Here is a 14,784-nt window from a genome sequence, read left to right as displayed (position 1 = left end):
ACTAATTATTTTAAATTGGGGACGCATGGATATTTAATGGTGTGGGAATTCTTTTCCTTCAGAACGGCATTGTGAACAGTATGAAGACAGTTGAATCTGTAAGTAAATTACAGGAGAGGAAGATGAGCTTGCATATTGTTGGTATTGAAACCTATACTTGAGGTCATTCCCAATGACAGAAGAATTGACGGATGATCTAAAGCCAAAGTTATCTTCATATTTGTTTTGCTCCATTTCAGAACTAAATCTAAGAGTAAATTAATCGGACAAACGAGAAACAATTGTGCAGAAGAAGATATGCTTAGATACTAGTATAAAGCTAGAGATAATAAAAGAAAGTCAATATGCTAAAATCATATTGATGATTGAAGGATATCCAATGAATTGGAAGGTATACCAGGTCTTGTATTTCTATACACAAATGTGGGTGGCTAATTAACTAGAATAACTACCATCTAGATATTAACTAACAAATTATTTAGTAACTAACCAATCAGCAAACTAACTAAACTTTAACTCTACTGGAATCTACTGGAACGTATATTCTAACAATACCCCTGGTTTCCAAAATCATCTTGAAAATTAGGAGCATTTTTTACTGTTGAGCTACTCCAGGTTCTGTTTTTGCGGCTGCCAATATACATTCCTTGGTAGCAGCAAACTGATCAAGAGCCCTCTCTCACCATTCGACCCAACCTCAACCGACCACCAGCAACTAGAATGGTATCATTGCAAATTCCATAGCCAATTGGCCATGCATTGTGAATTGTACACAGCACATTATAAAGCATGGTAAATGCAGTACATCAACATTTTTCTCAGGCACTCTTATATTCTAAAAAACTATATACCCTGGTTTCCTATGCAGTTATGGGACAATCACTCTAAATATCGTTAGAAATTTCATACCTACTGATAGCCCAGTAAGATATTGGTTCCAGTTGGTGAATAACTCTTATACAGCGGCAACTCCGACTCGCGACAATGGGATAACGATTTGCTATAGCGTATGAACTCCGTCATCCGTGAAGGAAGAAGACAAGAAGAGATGGGACTGAATATATTGATTTCGCGTCGGGGATTCGAAGGGAAACAATCGGTTGTCGCTCCCAAGTTCGAGAGAGAAGAACTGGATGCCAAATCTAGGGTTTGTGATTTTGGAATTTGAATGTGAGGAAGGAGACGAGATTTTCATTTGGGAAATGGGTACTTTGAATTTTGTTGTTTTGTTTTGCTTTAAGGGTATTTTAGACAGTTTGTATTTTTAATATTAAAATATTTATTTTAATTTTAATATTTTGGTCAAAGGCTATTTTTCCAAACAAACATTGTAAATAGGCTATTCTACCCAATTTCCACATAACTCTTCACCTACCTGCAAGTATAGATAAAGAGCAAACATAAATTTCCTAGAAACTATAGACATATATGTGAGATAACACACATCTAGGCATGTTCATACCCACCAAAACAAATTAAGATTTTCTTTTGTTCCTCGTACTGAGAATAGAGTGCAATGGAAAAGTGGAATCGTCTTCAACATAGTAACACTATAGATTGGAATGGCCTCACTGCAGGAGTAATAAGTGTCGACCATTTTTAACCAAGATTGGTTTCATCTTGACTTTTCACCTTTTTTTATTGGAAGTTAAAAACAAGAAAAGTGGAAATCATGAATGTTTGCAGTCTAACTCTTAATGTATAGCATAGAGCAAATATAGAGGAATAAGGAAGCATTCTTTTTCTTTTCCATCTTTACCTTACGAACATCTTTCGAATGCCGTGTAAGAAAATCAATTTTATTCTAAACACCCCATGTGCTAATAATCTAAAGTAAAATTGAAATACAGCAAAGTTAAAATTGCATCTATTAAAGGCAAACATAAAAGCGAGTGCGAAATTCAATGCCCATTTTAGAGAGACTAAAACATATACATAGCCAATCCATCAATTATCTCTCAGGAAATATTCCAAACTAATACGCCGAGTTAAGAGACCATATTAACATCTAGAAAGGTACAAATAGGTTTTACCCAATTAATAAATATCCACAAATAGAAAAAAATTTAAAAAAAAAAATCAACAGTAATATACAAATAAAATCAATTTTTTATTTATTTATTTATTTATTTATTATTATTATTATTATTATTATTATTATTATTATTATTATTATTATTATTATTATTATTATTATGTAGAAAAACTAAATAGGCTATGATCTACAAAGCAACTAACAACAAATCAAGGGCATAATTAAAAATTCACAAAAACCCAACTAAAGGGTTGGATTAATAAAGTAAAAATAATGTAGTTTGAGTGAAGAATTTTAGCTTTAGTGGTCAATAACGCAAGACACCAATGATTTAGAGAAAGTCCACAATTTATGCTCTGTAAAAAATGAGCAATACATACCTTTCGATATGTAGAAGCTAAACTTGCTCCTCCACTCTGCCAAATCCACATTCAACAAGCAGATTTGAATTTTCCTCTATCTCTTACACACATTTTCCTTCATTTTTACAGGCAATATCAATTGCCAGATGCTTGATTTCTTGCAGTAGTTTTTCATGTGGAAATATATGTATTTGCAAGAGAAGATCCCTCTTAGAAAAGTGTTCATGCAGATAAAATTGTACGAGAGAGCTTGACATCTTAAGAAGGTGCAAAAAGGCTTAAATATTTTGGCCCTAACAAACTTGAGGAGAAAACAAAGAGCAAATTTCTCAAGTTCTTGGGGTTATATGCGGAATCCTCTATCATGGGTCGTGGAGTCTGCCGCTGTCATGGCCATTGCTTTGGACAATGGAAAGGTAATCACATTTTATGTTCAGTTCCCCACAATCAAATGAATTTTGCAGGGAAAGGCTCTGGACTGGCAACTCTTTGTAGGTATTGTGGTACTGTTCATTGTCATCTCGACTATTAGTTTCATAGAATACAATAACGCAGGCAATGCAGCTACTGCCCTTATAGTTGTCCTCGCTCTAAAAACCAAGGTATTGTTGTTTAAAAATTTACTGTCCACACTTCAATATGTTGGTTATTGGATTTAATCATTACAATAGGAAATCAATTTTCCTTTGAAAATTAAACCCTTATGAATAAGGATGTTAAATGACCTTGAGATCATTGGATGTTTTAAATCCTCGCACATAAAGGAAAAATGATAACCTTAAAGGAACTTTTAATGGCCTAGCCAAATACTTCCTCCCTTAGATCTTCTCACTTGTTCTCCTTTAGGTGCTTCCCTCTTTTGGAAAATGAAATGTGGCTAACCCTGAAAGCATATGAAAATGTGCCCATAAAAGGCAAATTTATAATATTCAATCAGGGTTTGAAAATTGCACAAATTTTCTTGAACTTTATTGTAGTAGACTAATTAAGTCACGCACTTTTATTGGAGTCAAGAAAGAGACCTAACCAAACTCACATGACTTAAGTTCCAATAGATATTTCTAATTGGTCAAATGTTGATCAAATGAGATATGTCTTTTAATCCCGACTCATTCTACCAAAAAATCGAGATTGTACTCTCGAGTCAAGTAATAGTTATAGAAGCAAATTATGATTCGATAACAATATCATTCGATTATCGTTCCACAAAACAACCCCATTTGACAGTCAATATGTTGAAAAACACAAAATGATCATTTTGCCCTTTAACATGTATTACCTTCTAAGTTCCATTTTCATAATGCGAATTCGTTGTGATCAAATCATAATATAAAGTTCAAGATCTCATCATCGGAACTACTGAGCTCAGGTTCAATTTGCCTATAGAAAATACCTTAGAGTGACGATCGTCTCATCTCAATGATTAATGGATTCCACTATCGCAAGTATATAATATCTATTTTCGGCTCGATTCCCAAAGCACGGAGATCAATCTTTTAATGAATACTTAACTCATTGTGCCTCAAGGAGCTTGAACTAGCAATCAAAAGTACATTACTAATTCAAAATTTAGGTGATTTGTTTGATAATCAAGTAGACCTTCATTTCGAGCGGTCACAAATGAGTCATCTACGTGGTCTCATTTAATGTACATCAAAAGTACATTATTGTGCTTATTCCCAAATCTAGACAAATCTTAATAAGAACAATGCAATGTTTATCAACATAAAGCATCCAACTTATGTTTTGATTGTGAACGATATATTTTGATCACATCACGAATTGTGTCTTACTATACCGAACCATCAAGTATACAATTTGCGACTTTCTATATAATCATGGAACCTTAGATAATCGTTTCAAATTGTAACACGTGAATAATCGTACATCAATTCATAGTGTCGTTTTACAAAATACTACTCGTAAAAGGGCATAAAACTAATAATCTCTCACTTGCCCTTTTTAGAGTATATGTGACATATCAAGAATACTCAATCCCCTCAAGATGCCTATCAAAAATCTTAGCTGAGAAGGTCTTGGCGAACATATCCGCAAGATCATCTGTTGATGCAATCTTGCTAACCATCACGTCTCCTCGATAAACAATCTCTCTAACAAGGTGATATTTCCTCTCGATGAGTTTACCACACTGATAACTCCTTAGTTTTTAAGCATTGGCATCCGCTCCACTACAGCAAAAACAAATGAAAATAAGCATTTTAATATTAAAAAGAAAATATTGAAATTAATTAAGGCTAGGTTAAATTTCAACAATAAATCTCAACACAAATATTTAGCCCACGTTTAAAATATGGTAAAAAAAAAAAAAAGAGAATATTTTATACAATACATTACAAATAAAAGATAATAATGAAGAAAATACAAGATTTAAGATACAACCCCGTTGGTTAGATTTTTGAAGATAATGGCCAACTCTTGATTTCTCCAAAAAATTTCCAACTCTTTGATTGATTCTTCTTTGCTTGCTCTATGGTTTTCGCCAAAATACGCAAAAAAATCAAAGGAAAAAAGGAAGATAAAAGAAAAAGAAACCAAAGAAAAGAAAAAGAAGCAGAATCCTCCCCAATTCCAGTGGCTGCGAGTTTAAATTGTAAAAACCCTATTCAAAAATTACAGCTAAGCCCCTGAAGTTTAAAGAGTGAACAAAATGGTCTCCCAAAGCTTCTTCTTTTTTTCTTTTTTCTTTTTTTTTTTTCTTTTTTAAGGTGGCCTAAGTGCAGCTACAATGGTGCCTAGGCACCAATTCTTTTCCAAAAAATAAAATGAATTTGGTTTCATTTTGTAGCTAAGGCCCTTAAATAATTGCATGTTAGGTCCATCAACTTTGATCTTGTACAATTTAGACATAGAATTTTGACTTTCACATCAATATGTCCTCTAAAAATTGTAACCCAGGTCATTGAACTTTTTGACTTATACACTTTGGTCTTCAACTTCACAATTTTGTACGTTTTTGTCCCTTTTCACTTCCTTTTGCCTTGTTTTATTTCCTTGGATGATTTTTACTTGTGAAAGCCATAATTACACAATCATGAATAGAAATTCACTGAATTTAATCAATAATTAGCTTGTTAAAGTATCTATTGAGTGTTTAAAAATACACATATCAATATTGCCCATATGTCTATCAACTCCATCTCCAACATAATCTCTAGACACCCGCCTACCATGCCTCCTCGTATTAGGAACTTCTCTATGTTGTTTCCTACATAAATTAGATAGCAATGTATCTTGCCTCTTTATCCATGCCTCTTGCCTATCAATTCTATCTAACATATCCCCAAACAGTGCCTCAAATCGTCGTCATAACATCTCTTTCGTCGTGATGACTTAATTATTCTGCTCGCTTGAAGTACAATCATCTCTGTCAAACATCATAAAACTAGAATAATATTTGCCATGCGTGTGTACACTCGTGTATCACTTAACCTGGCTTTGCCCCTCTATTAGTCTAACCATTCTACCTTTTTATCCCTCAATGCTTCCTTACAAACGCTTCAAAGAACTAATTCGATTTCAATCAAATTTCAATCATTGTAAAATTCAAACAAAGAATTTAGTAAGGAAAAGTTGACTCTAGAGCAACTCAAGAAGTAGGAGTTAATACTTAAAGGGAACACTAAGTATAAACTCAAAAAGATGTTTCTTGAATTGAATTGGACACTTTTGACTTTGGACTTCTTTTTTATTTTTTCATTTTTCTTTTGTAATTTTTATATTTTTTCTGTAATTGTCGGATTTTTTTTTTTTTTATTAAACAATGAAAAATTCAACAAGGAGCCCAAAAATTCAAAAATGAATTGATTCAGGCACTAATTTAGCGCATAAATAACTTTTTTTAAAACTTAAATTGAATTGAATTACTCAAAAGATGAACACGAAAACACGGGGATGAAAACTCAAACAAAAAGTTGAGGATATAACCTTGCTTTTTTTGGAACCTAAGCTTTAATATCAAATGATGCGAACCCACGTAACAATTGAAGTTACGAAACTCATGACAGATTAGATCAAACTCAAGAAAACTAAGAGTCAATGTTTGGAAAAGCTCGATCCTATAAATTATGGAACCAAAACAATCGCAAAAACATTATCTTGACCCCATAATCACAAAACTTACGAACCTTACTTGAATTGATCCAAGCCACAAGAAATTATTTCTTGATAGATTTGAAGTTAATTCAATGAAGAACGAATTGAAAGCAAATATACCTCGCAATAATATCTCTCAAAAATTGTATGTTTTTCATTGGAAAGAATGAGTCATATTTATAGATAACTCATAAAAATCCTAATTAAAATAGAATTTAAGTCTAAAGATATCAAAAGATACCATAAACCTAGAGTTTTAACTAAATTACAATTCTTTCCAAATAATGGAAAATTCGCTGACGACTTGTGCTATGCAATCACAAAGAGTTGGAGCATGCAGTCGCATAGTACTTCAAAATTTCTCCTTTTTGCTCTTAGTATAGAGGCATGTGGTCGTATGCTTTGGTAAATTATGCGGTCACATAGTTGACCTCCTCAGCTCCTCTGTCTACTACTTGAACCAAGTTGATCAATCTCGTTTCTTCTTCCATGTCCAATATGAAACTTGTCATTTTGCTTGTTATGATCGATGTTTCATTCACCGTAGTTTGAACAAGTCATATCATAACTTTTTTGACCTTCTTTACTTGTAATCTAGTCATTTGTCCTTCCTCTACGATCAACGAATTCTTGTCCTAACTAGCTCTTGAACCATAAATCTCATCAATTGTTATGAGATAAATTGTCCTGGTTACCTCAATCTAACCAGAAATATGTTTGAGGCTGAGGGAGCTTTACTCTCACAAAGTGACATCGAATCAGTTATCAAACTCTTAGGGTGGAGTTACTGAGGATTAACATGTTATATTAGATATATATGAAATATGTTATTGAAACAAATAAATAAATTGGGATAGATAACCAAGTGGTAAAAAGTGTGATATTTATGTTAGAGGTCAATGATTTGAATCCCTTCACACGAATATTTAGATAATCGCAGTTGAATGCAGTTTAGGGATGATTAATTGAAATCATAAAAATCAAAATTATTTTCTTATTGAATTATAACTTATTAGTGGTCTAAATTATAATTCTTGTGACTACTGCTCCTTGGAAATACACACCAAAAGACATTTTCATCTCCCATAATCTTTACAAACTCTACTCTAGTATCATTTGGCTTATTGAAATACTGTTCTGGAGAAAACCTCAACAGTTTTAAAAATCATTTGTTATTGCTAAACAAAAACAAGTGATTCGATCGTTAGATTCTGTGAATGATTGTCCAAAGAGAAATGGTTATTAATGAACAATTTCACTTCAGAATATTGTATTATCACGAGTCTCGACTGATCGATAAGCCTTCTTACTTTCTACATTTTAATTGCTATTCTTGCGCTATCTGCAACTAATATAATCCAACATGTTGAACAAATACAAACATAAATAATCAAGAGTCCACATATACAATAATGCATAAAGATAAGAAAAGAATGTCGCAAGAAAATCCACCCCCACGACCTCTCCATAGTGTTGTGCCTAAAAGTTACTATCATAAAGGTTCCCAACGTCAGATGTACGAGTAATACAAAATTAATCATCTTTTCACTTAGTGTACAAAGGGACACTAAATTAAAAGCATGACCACAATTGATCTCTGCAGAACGCAATAAATAAACGGTTTACACTTGATTGCAAAGACAGAATAAGAGATCAGTTTAACGTATAAGCATATGAGCCAGAGATATTTCATTGGCTCTTAAAGATGGCTATGATCCACAAGAGATGATTAGTAAAAAGTTGCTCATGTTAAGCTTTACGAACAATAACTCGCCTTTCTCGCTTGTATTCTACTTCATCTCTTTGATGCATAATCAATAGAGCTCTTCTTACCTGACATGCACCAATTATACAGAAGATATTAGACACCATAAAAGTTTCTGTTTTTTTGCTTGTTTTATGCACTCGTGGCAACAGAAGTTCAAATCTAAAGCATAAATAATTTGACTCTTACAATAGATTCATTCATGCCCATCCTTGTAAGATCATCAATCAGCCGTCTCTCTGAAATATGGCTTCCAATCCCCATTCTTCTCTTTATTTGGGTTTCCGCTTGCTGTACATCATAAAGGAATTAGCAGAGTATACATCATGATGAACAAGTTAATGAGAATCAAGACATCTGATAGAAGTTGGAATGTTTGAGTTGGACCTTTATCTCGTTTGCCATCTCGGGAGTAAGATTTATATGTTGATTTATTCCAGAACGTGCTGCATCCATTGTGGCGTTGTTGAACAGCCTGATGGCTTCCAGAACATGGTTGTCATTTGCAACATGAGACCTAAATCAGAAATAAGAATTGATTAAGAAGTTTAAAAAATAAAATGGGTAAATACATACAAGTAACTGCCTTGCAGATAATCACAGGTGCAATTACACAATATACAGCAGAAAAAGAAGAACTGTATGTTTCAAAGTTTATCTGCAGAGGATTACAACTAGCATAGAATGAAATTATTATTAAGTTGCAATTTGCATGATGATTTAATTTGACTAACACTAACAAAAGAACCTTTGCTTGAGATGCACAGTTAGATTATAATTGAGTGTCTAACTCAACTGGGTGGCATCCAGACACATTATCTGCAACTTTAGAATGTAACATGACAACCAGCATTTTTGAGACATTGTCCATAACATTAGTACAAAGCACATTGTAAAAATTCTGTTCTTGGAACTTCCTTTTAATCTTGGCAGTAGCAAAGATCCGCAATAAATGCACTCGCATGAATTTCAGGATACTGCATGATCTTGCTTTTTTGAAACATATTAAATTTTCTTTGTCTGAAACACTAGAAGTGAAACTACTGCATTTTCCTTCTTCTTTAGCATACCGTTCACCTATGGTTTAAAAGGCATGGCCAAATAGAGAAACAAATCCTCGTTCAATATCATACGACATAAGAAATGGAATTCCGTAGATTAAATAAGTGAGAAATCACATTTTGAAGTCAAGTTGGGCGCTCACATGCTTGGAGCATTGCATATTTGATTCCACTTATGATGCCAAAAAGAAAAAAGGAGGAACATCAGGAATCAAGTTTAATCATCATCTTACAGTCTCATTTTGGCCAGTGCTTCGCTCAATCTCACAATAGCTTCCAGCTGCCTAACTGTAATTGGTATTGCAGCTGCCTCCCCAGTTTCATTTGCTTGCCGTCTCATATCCTACAAATATCATAGGCAGGGGCTACCTATCAATCAATTTGATACTATTTTGTAGTTACATAGAACAATGAACTACAGTTTACAGAGAAAGAAAGACAATCTTTGCGAAACGTATGGTATCTTTTTGAACTAGATAATTAGGTATGTGCTCTGCATCACATTTTTCCCAATAAAACTGTCTTGAGTTACTCATTTAATCAACAAGACTTCACCCCAACACCAAAATACCCACCCATACAAGAGGACAATTTTTGGAAAGAATCCTTTTACTATAGCAAAAAACAGCAGAAAAATGACATCAATGCCCCTCACAATTTGGAGAGCCATTACATATTATTGATGCAAAAGTTACAGATGCACTTCAGATTTTTAACATGAACTTCGATAAGTAGTTAAAATCATATGCAGTGCTACTCATCAAACCAGACCTTTGGCAGCACTAGAGAAAGAGGTTGAAAGGTCTTCACTTTTTACTCCGATGTTGATTAAAAGTGGCAGACAAAAAACAGCAGAAAAATGACATCAATGCCCCTCACAATTTGGAGAGCCATTACATATTATTGATGCAAAAGTTACAGATGCACTTCAGATTTTTAACATGAACTTCGATAAGTAGTTAAAATCATATGCAGTGCTACTCATCAAACCAGACCTTTGGCAGCACTAGAGAAAGAGGTTGAAAGGTCTTCACTTTTTACTCCGATGTTGATTAAAAGTGGCAGAAAAATACCTGTCTAATTTTCACATAACTCTGCTGCAACATTGATGCAGCAGATTCTGAGAGACGGGGATGGCATTCAGTTCGACAATAGTGTATATACCTGCACACAGCAACTCAGATACTTAAGCCTGGGAACCAACCTTAGTCATGCAACTACAAAACGCGAGAAAAAAGGACAGACTTTAAGAAAAAGAGACCTCTTCAACCAGTTTTCCTCTTTGGAAGTCCTTGTGTCACTTGTGGTTGCACTGGCAGATGCATGAACTTTGATGATGTGGCTAGCAATATTCTACAAATACATAAAATATCTTATTAAGTTCTGCAAAATATTCCATTTTGACATTGTGAAAGTGAGCTTCTTAAAAGTGGTTCGGGGTGACAAACTATATTCACATAGAGAAATAGTTTAAAATATTTAAGTATGTGGTTTGGTTCCTTCAGGAGTCCAAACTAGTCTTTGAAAAAAATACAATATCTAAAACTGATTTAAGCCTCCGTTGGCAGATTTATAAATCAATTTATAAAGAGGAATAATAGTGGATCCCAACAAATGTGTGGTTGAGTAGTAGTTATGAATGTATGGCTGAAATTAATGTTTGACTTTGACTTCGATTTTGACTGAATTTATAAATCATTTATATATTGGTTGCCAAACGAAAGCTAGTATATTTTTTACCTTGTCTTGTGCGTACATTCTGATGTCTTTCACAATGAAAATTAAATCAAATCTTGAAAGAATTGTGGTCTGCAAGTCAATATTATCTTGTGCAGTCTGAAGAGAAAAAGTACGTTAATTTCCCCAACACAGAACAAAAGGAAATGATTAAAGCTTGAAAACCACCAGAGAACAAATACTGATGGACCTTGAGATCATCATAGCGCCCAGACGGAGGGTTGGCTGCTGCAAGCACTGAGGTCCTTGAATTGAGAACAGTTGTTATACCTGCTTTAGCAATAGAGATAGTTTGCTGCTCCATCGCTTCATGTATGGCAACCCTAAGACCATGGATACGAACTCTTGAGAATTATACAAAGAGAACCAATACAAGCAGAATTATCTTGACCTATTTATCACATAATCACCTGTCTTCTGCCCTCATTTTGTCAAATTCATCAATGCAAACAACCCCTCCATCTGCCAAGACCATGGCTCCTCCTTCTAGATAGAACTCTCTCTGAATTACCAAAGTAGGAATCACAATATATGCATCATATAGCATAAAAAATGTGAAGGCATGCCAAATTGAAGACTCTGAAGCAACAGAAACTTACCGAGCTATTGTCACGAATTACAGAAGCAGTAAGACCAGCAGCAGATGATCCTTTCCCAGAAGTATATACAGCTACTGGAGCTGTCTTCTCAACAAACTTGAGAAACTTCACAGCAAATTACATACAAAGTCAGAATTTTGTTTTATATGGTCACGAGAGGAATCTATCTTAGTCATAGTATCTTCAAACCAATTTAAAATGCATGAACCAAAATGAAGATTTTCACAGAAACATAGAGGATGGAATATGGGGTCATGCTTAGAAATTAAATATGTAAAGAAAGCTTAATAACCTGTGATTTGGCTGTAGATGGATCACCCAAGAGCAACACATTAATATCACCTCTTAGTTTTACACCATCGGGCAATGCCTGCATTCTCAGAAGAGTGAATTTGTAACCAAAATGTACTAGAAAGTAACGTTAATAGTAGAAAACAATCAATGATATACCTTCCTTGAACCTCCAAACAAAAGGCAAGCAACAGCCTTCTTCACATCAGAATGACCAAATATTGAGGGAGCAATTTTGGAACATATGTTTTCGTATGCATTAGCATCTGATGCGAATTTTTTAAATTCTTCAATCTGTAATAAGTAAATTATGTTAAGATAGTAATAGAACTGCAGTAAAAGTTGAAAATGATTTTCTGAAGCATGAACCTTAAAAAAAGAAAAAATGAAAAAAAAAGGAGCAAATTGCAATTATTCAAAATTGCAACTATAATTATGTTGTACATCATCTCTAGTGAAGTTGGTTGGACCCCGTGAATTAGCCTCGGAAGTTTCTTCTAATCCCACAACTCTTATATAAGGCTGCCTAACTGCAACTGCTCCTTTATGGCTGCTCGAAAACCCAAAATGCATTGAACATCAATGAGATGGATGATACAATGTTCTTAAATTCATCATGTAAAAAACCTTACGATGTTGATGAATTGGCAGCTTGAAAGATGCTATAAATTCCCATGATTGTCAATCTTGTCCCAGGCACAATTGTTTGCACAAGCTGGCGGTCGACAGAGAGAAGCATGTTCCTTGGTAATTCCCCTGTGGGGACATCCTAAAATTTCCAAATATCAGTACAGAAAAGGTCAACAAACCATTACACATGAAACTGATATTATGAACAGCAATAATGGAGCCAATAATCATCTCCATTTAGTAGCTAAAGACTCCAACCTCAGGATTTTCCTGCAATTTCAGCGTCTGTTGATCAACATACTTGCTTTTATCAGGAACCACTAGCCATGGATCAATTGGGCATGGATCTTCCCCAGGCTACAAAGTGAGCAATCATTTACACGTTGATAAAATAAAATTAACCATAGAAGTTAAAGAGAATAGATTTGCCAAAAACCTGAGGGACATGATCACAAGAACGTGGCACAATCGCTCCTCCAAGGCCTGGACGGCACGGAACGACCTTTACATTCTTACAGTTCTTACACAACAATGTCACGTATGTAGCCTTTGCCTTAGTCCTTGATGCAGCAATGACAATTCCAGATATCTTAACCAGCTTGGAAATACATTGAGCCTGTATATCAAGTTACAAGTTTTTGCCAAAAGAACACTAATTTTAGTAAAAATTCACATTCTGTGAAAGTAAAAAACATCCGATTAATGTAAAATCCACTAACCCCTAGCGAACGTATTGACGCCGGATCCTGGTCTGATCTCAACAGTATCTGCACCTCGCCAGTCTCAGGCTCTTCCATTTCCCCAGACTCTCCAGATACCCTTGATCTCAAACTTGACAGAACTTCTGCTGCTGCAGTTTCAAACTAGTGTACATTCCGGAACAAAAAGAAAAGGAAATAAACATCAGTAAATCAATCTTGTAAGTTCTAAAACAATGTAGTTTGTTTAACTGATGCTATGGGAAATGTAATATGACACAGACATGGACAAACAAGATATCCATATGCATGAATGTTAAATAGTAGTACATTTTCTGTGCATGTGAGCAAGTTCTTGAAAAATTAGACCCACAATGTAAATGGAAAGGACAGTGGGATAGAAACTCTGATGCCTCGATGTTGAAATAAACGCAGGCAACACCATTTTGAGTGAGATCGAATTTTCTGTAGCAAGTTAAAGTCTCATCACACCCACACTGAATTATGTGGTTTTGTATTTGTATTGTCCTATTATATTTTTGTGGCTTACCCTGTTTTTAGCTAAATGATAAGTCAAGATTCAACTAAAGTAGCTTAACTAGGTACAATCATTTAACGAAATATCAATTAATCATATCGATCAAGTGTAAGCTAATAAGCACCTAATTTCTTCATATTCAAGGGCGGAATGATGTTATAAACCTCTGGCAAGACAATATAAATTTATCCAATTACCACATTCACAGAACACGCCTAAATAAACACACACCAAATTGTTTACTGTAATACATACACAGACACAAATGATCAGTGAGGTATACTGCATATACACAAACATTACCGCATCAATGAGTAAAACCACATGCCGCAAATTAGTACTTTTCTCACAGGTCAAGAATTGAATGAAATTACTATGACTTATCAAAAAATAAATTAGCAAGTACTGACGAGGGGGAGATAGTCAGCAGGGTTCTGGCGGAGAAGTTGAGGAAGTGTTTGGTCGGAGTCGTAGGAGATGAGATCGGCGAGGTTGATGAGAAGGCACTTATGATCCGCCACAAGGGCCTCTCTGTAGGGAAAAACGTTCGGCTGCGTCTTGCATTGAAAATTCCTTATAAATTCTTTGAATTTCTGCAACGCAACGTGCCGGCTGGTCCCATGCGCCTGGTCACCTGAGGAGCCGCCTCCGGGAGGGAACTGCGCTTGGTCGCTGTAGTATATCTCTCCCTCGTCCCACCCCGACATCTGTGTGTGTGTGTGTGTGTGTGTGTGTGTGTGAAGTTCTCTATGAACAATTTGGTGAGTGAAGAAGGGTTTGGAGGGGTCTTTTGGAGATTAAGGATGTGGGTTTTGGCGGGAAAGATTTGGCGGGAATATAGTCACGTGCCATGTGCATGGGGGCAGACTATATTGGTCACTCAACTTTCAGTGGAGTTGCATTCAGGTTACCAATTTCCAATTTCGTGCAATGAAGCCATCCAATCTCCATTTTC

The 14,784-nt window shown here is 34.9% G+C and overlaps 1 protein-coding gene across 1 annotated transcript; it reads right to left on the bottom strand.

The window, feature by feature from the left end:
• Positions 1 to 7,983: 7,983 nt before the first annotated feature.
• Positions 7,984 to 14,593, bottom strand: LOC111404198 (DNA replication licensing factor MCM5). The gene is made up of 18 exons (XM_023032969.1): positions 14,240 to 14,593; positions 13,313 to 13,456; positions 13,030 to 13,209; positions 12,852 to 12,950; positions 12,596 to 12,732; positions 12,408 to 12,513; positions 12,123 to 12,257; positions 11,965 to 12,042; positions 11,673 to 11,777; positions 11,484 to 11,575; positions 11,264 to 11,396; positions 11,077 to 11,172; positions 10,598 to 10,689; positions 10,410 to 10,500; positions 9,570 to 9,679; positions 8,663 to 8,792; positions 8,465 to 8,566; positions 7,984 to 8,343 (listed from the first exon to the last, which is right to left on the bottom strand). The coding sequence occupies exons 1-18, from the start codon at positions 14,534 to 14,536 to the stop codon at positions 8,260 to 8,262; spliced, it is 2,211 nt and encodes a 736-aa protein (XP_022888737.1). The 5' UTR covers positions 14,537 to 14,593; the 3' UTR covers positions 7,984 to 8,259.
• Positions 14,594 to 14,784: the final 191 nt, after the last annotated feature.

This window comes from Olea europaea, chromosome 11 (assembly GCF_002742605.1).
Source record: "Olea europaea var. sylvestris chromosome 11, O_europaea_v1, whole genome shotgun sequence".
Classification (NCBI taxonomy): Eukaryota; Viridiplantae; Streptophyta; class Magnoliopsida; order Lamiales; family Oleaceae; genus Olea; species Olea europaea.
The sequence above is the reverse complement of the archived record's forward strand: the minus strand, read 5'-3'. Positions and strand labels throughout refer to the sequence as shown.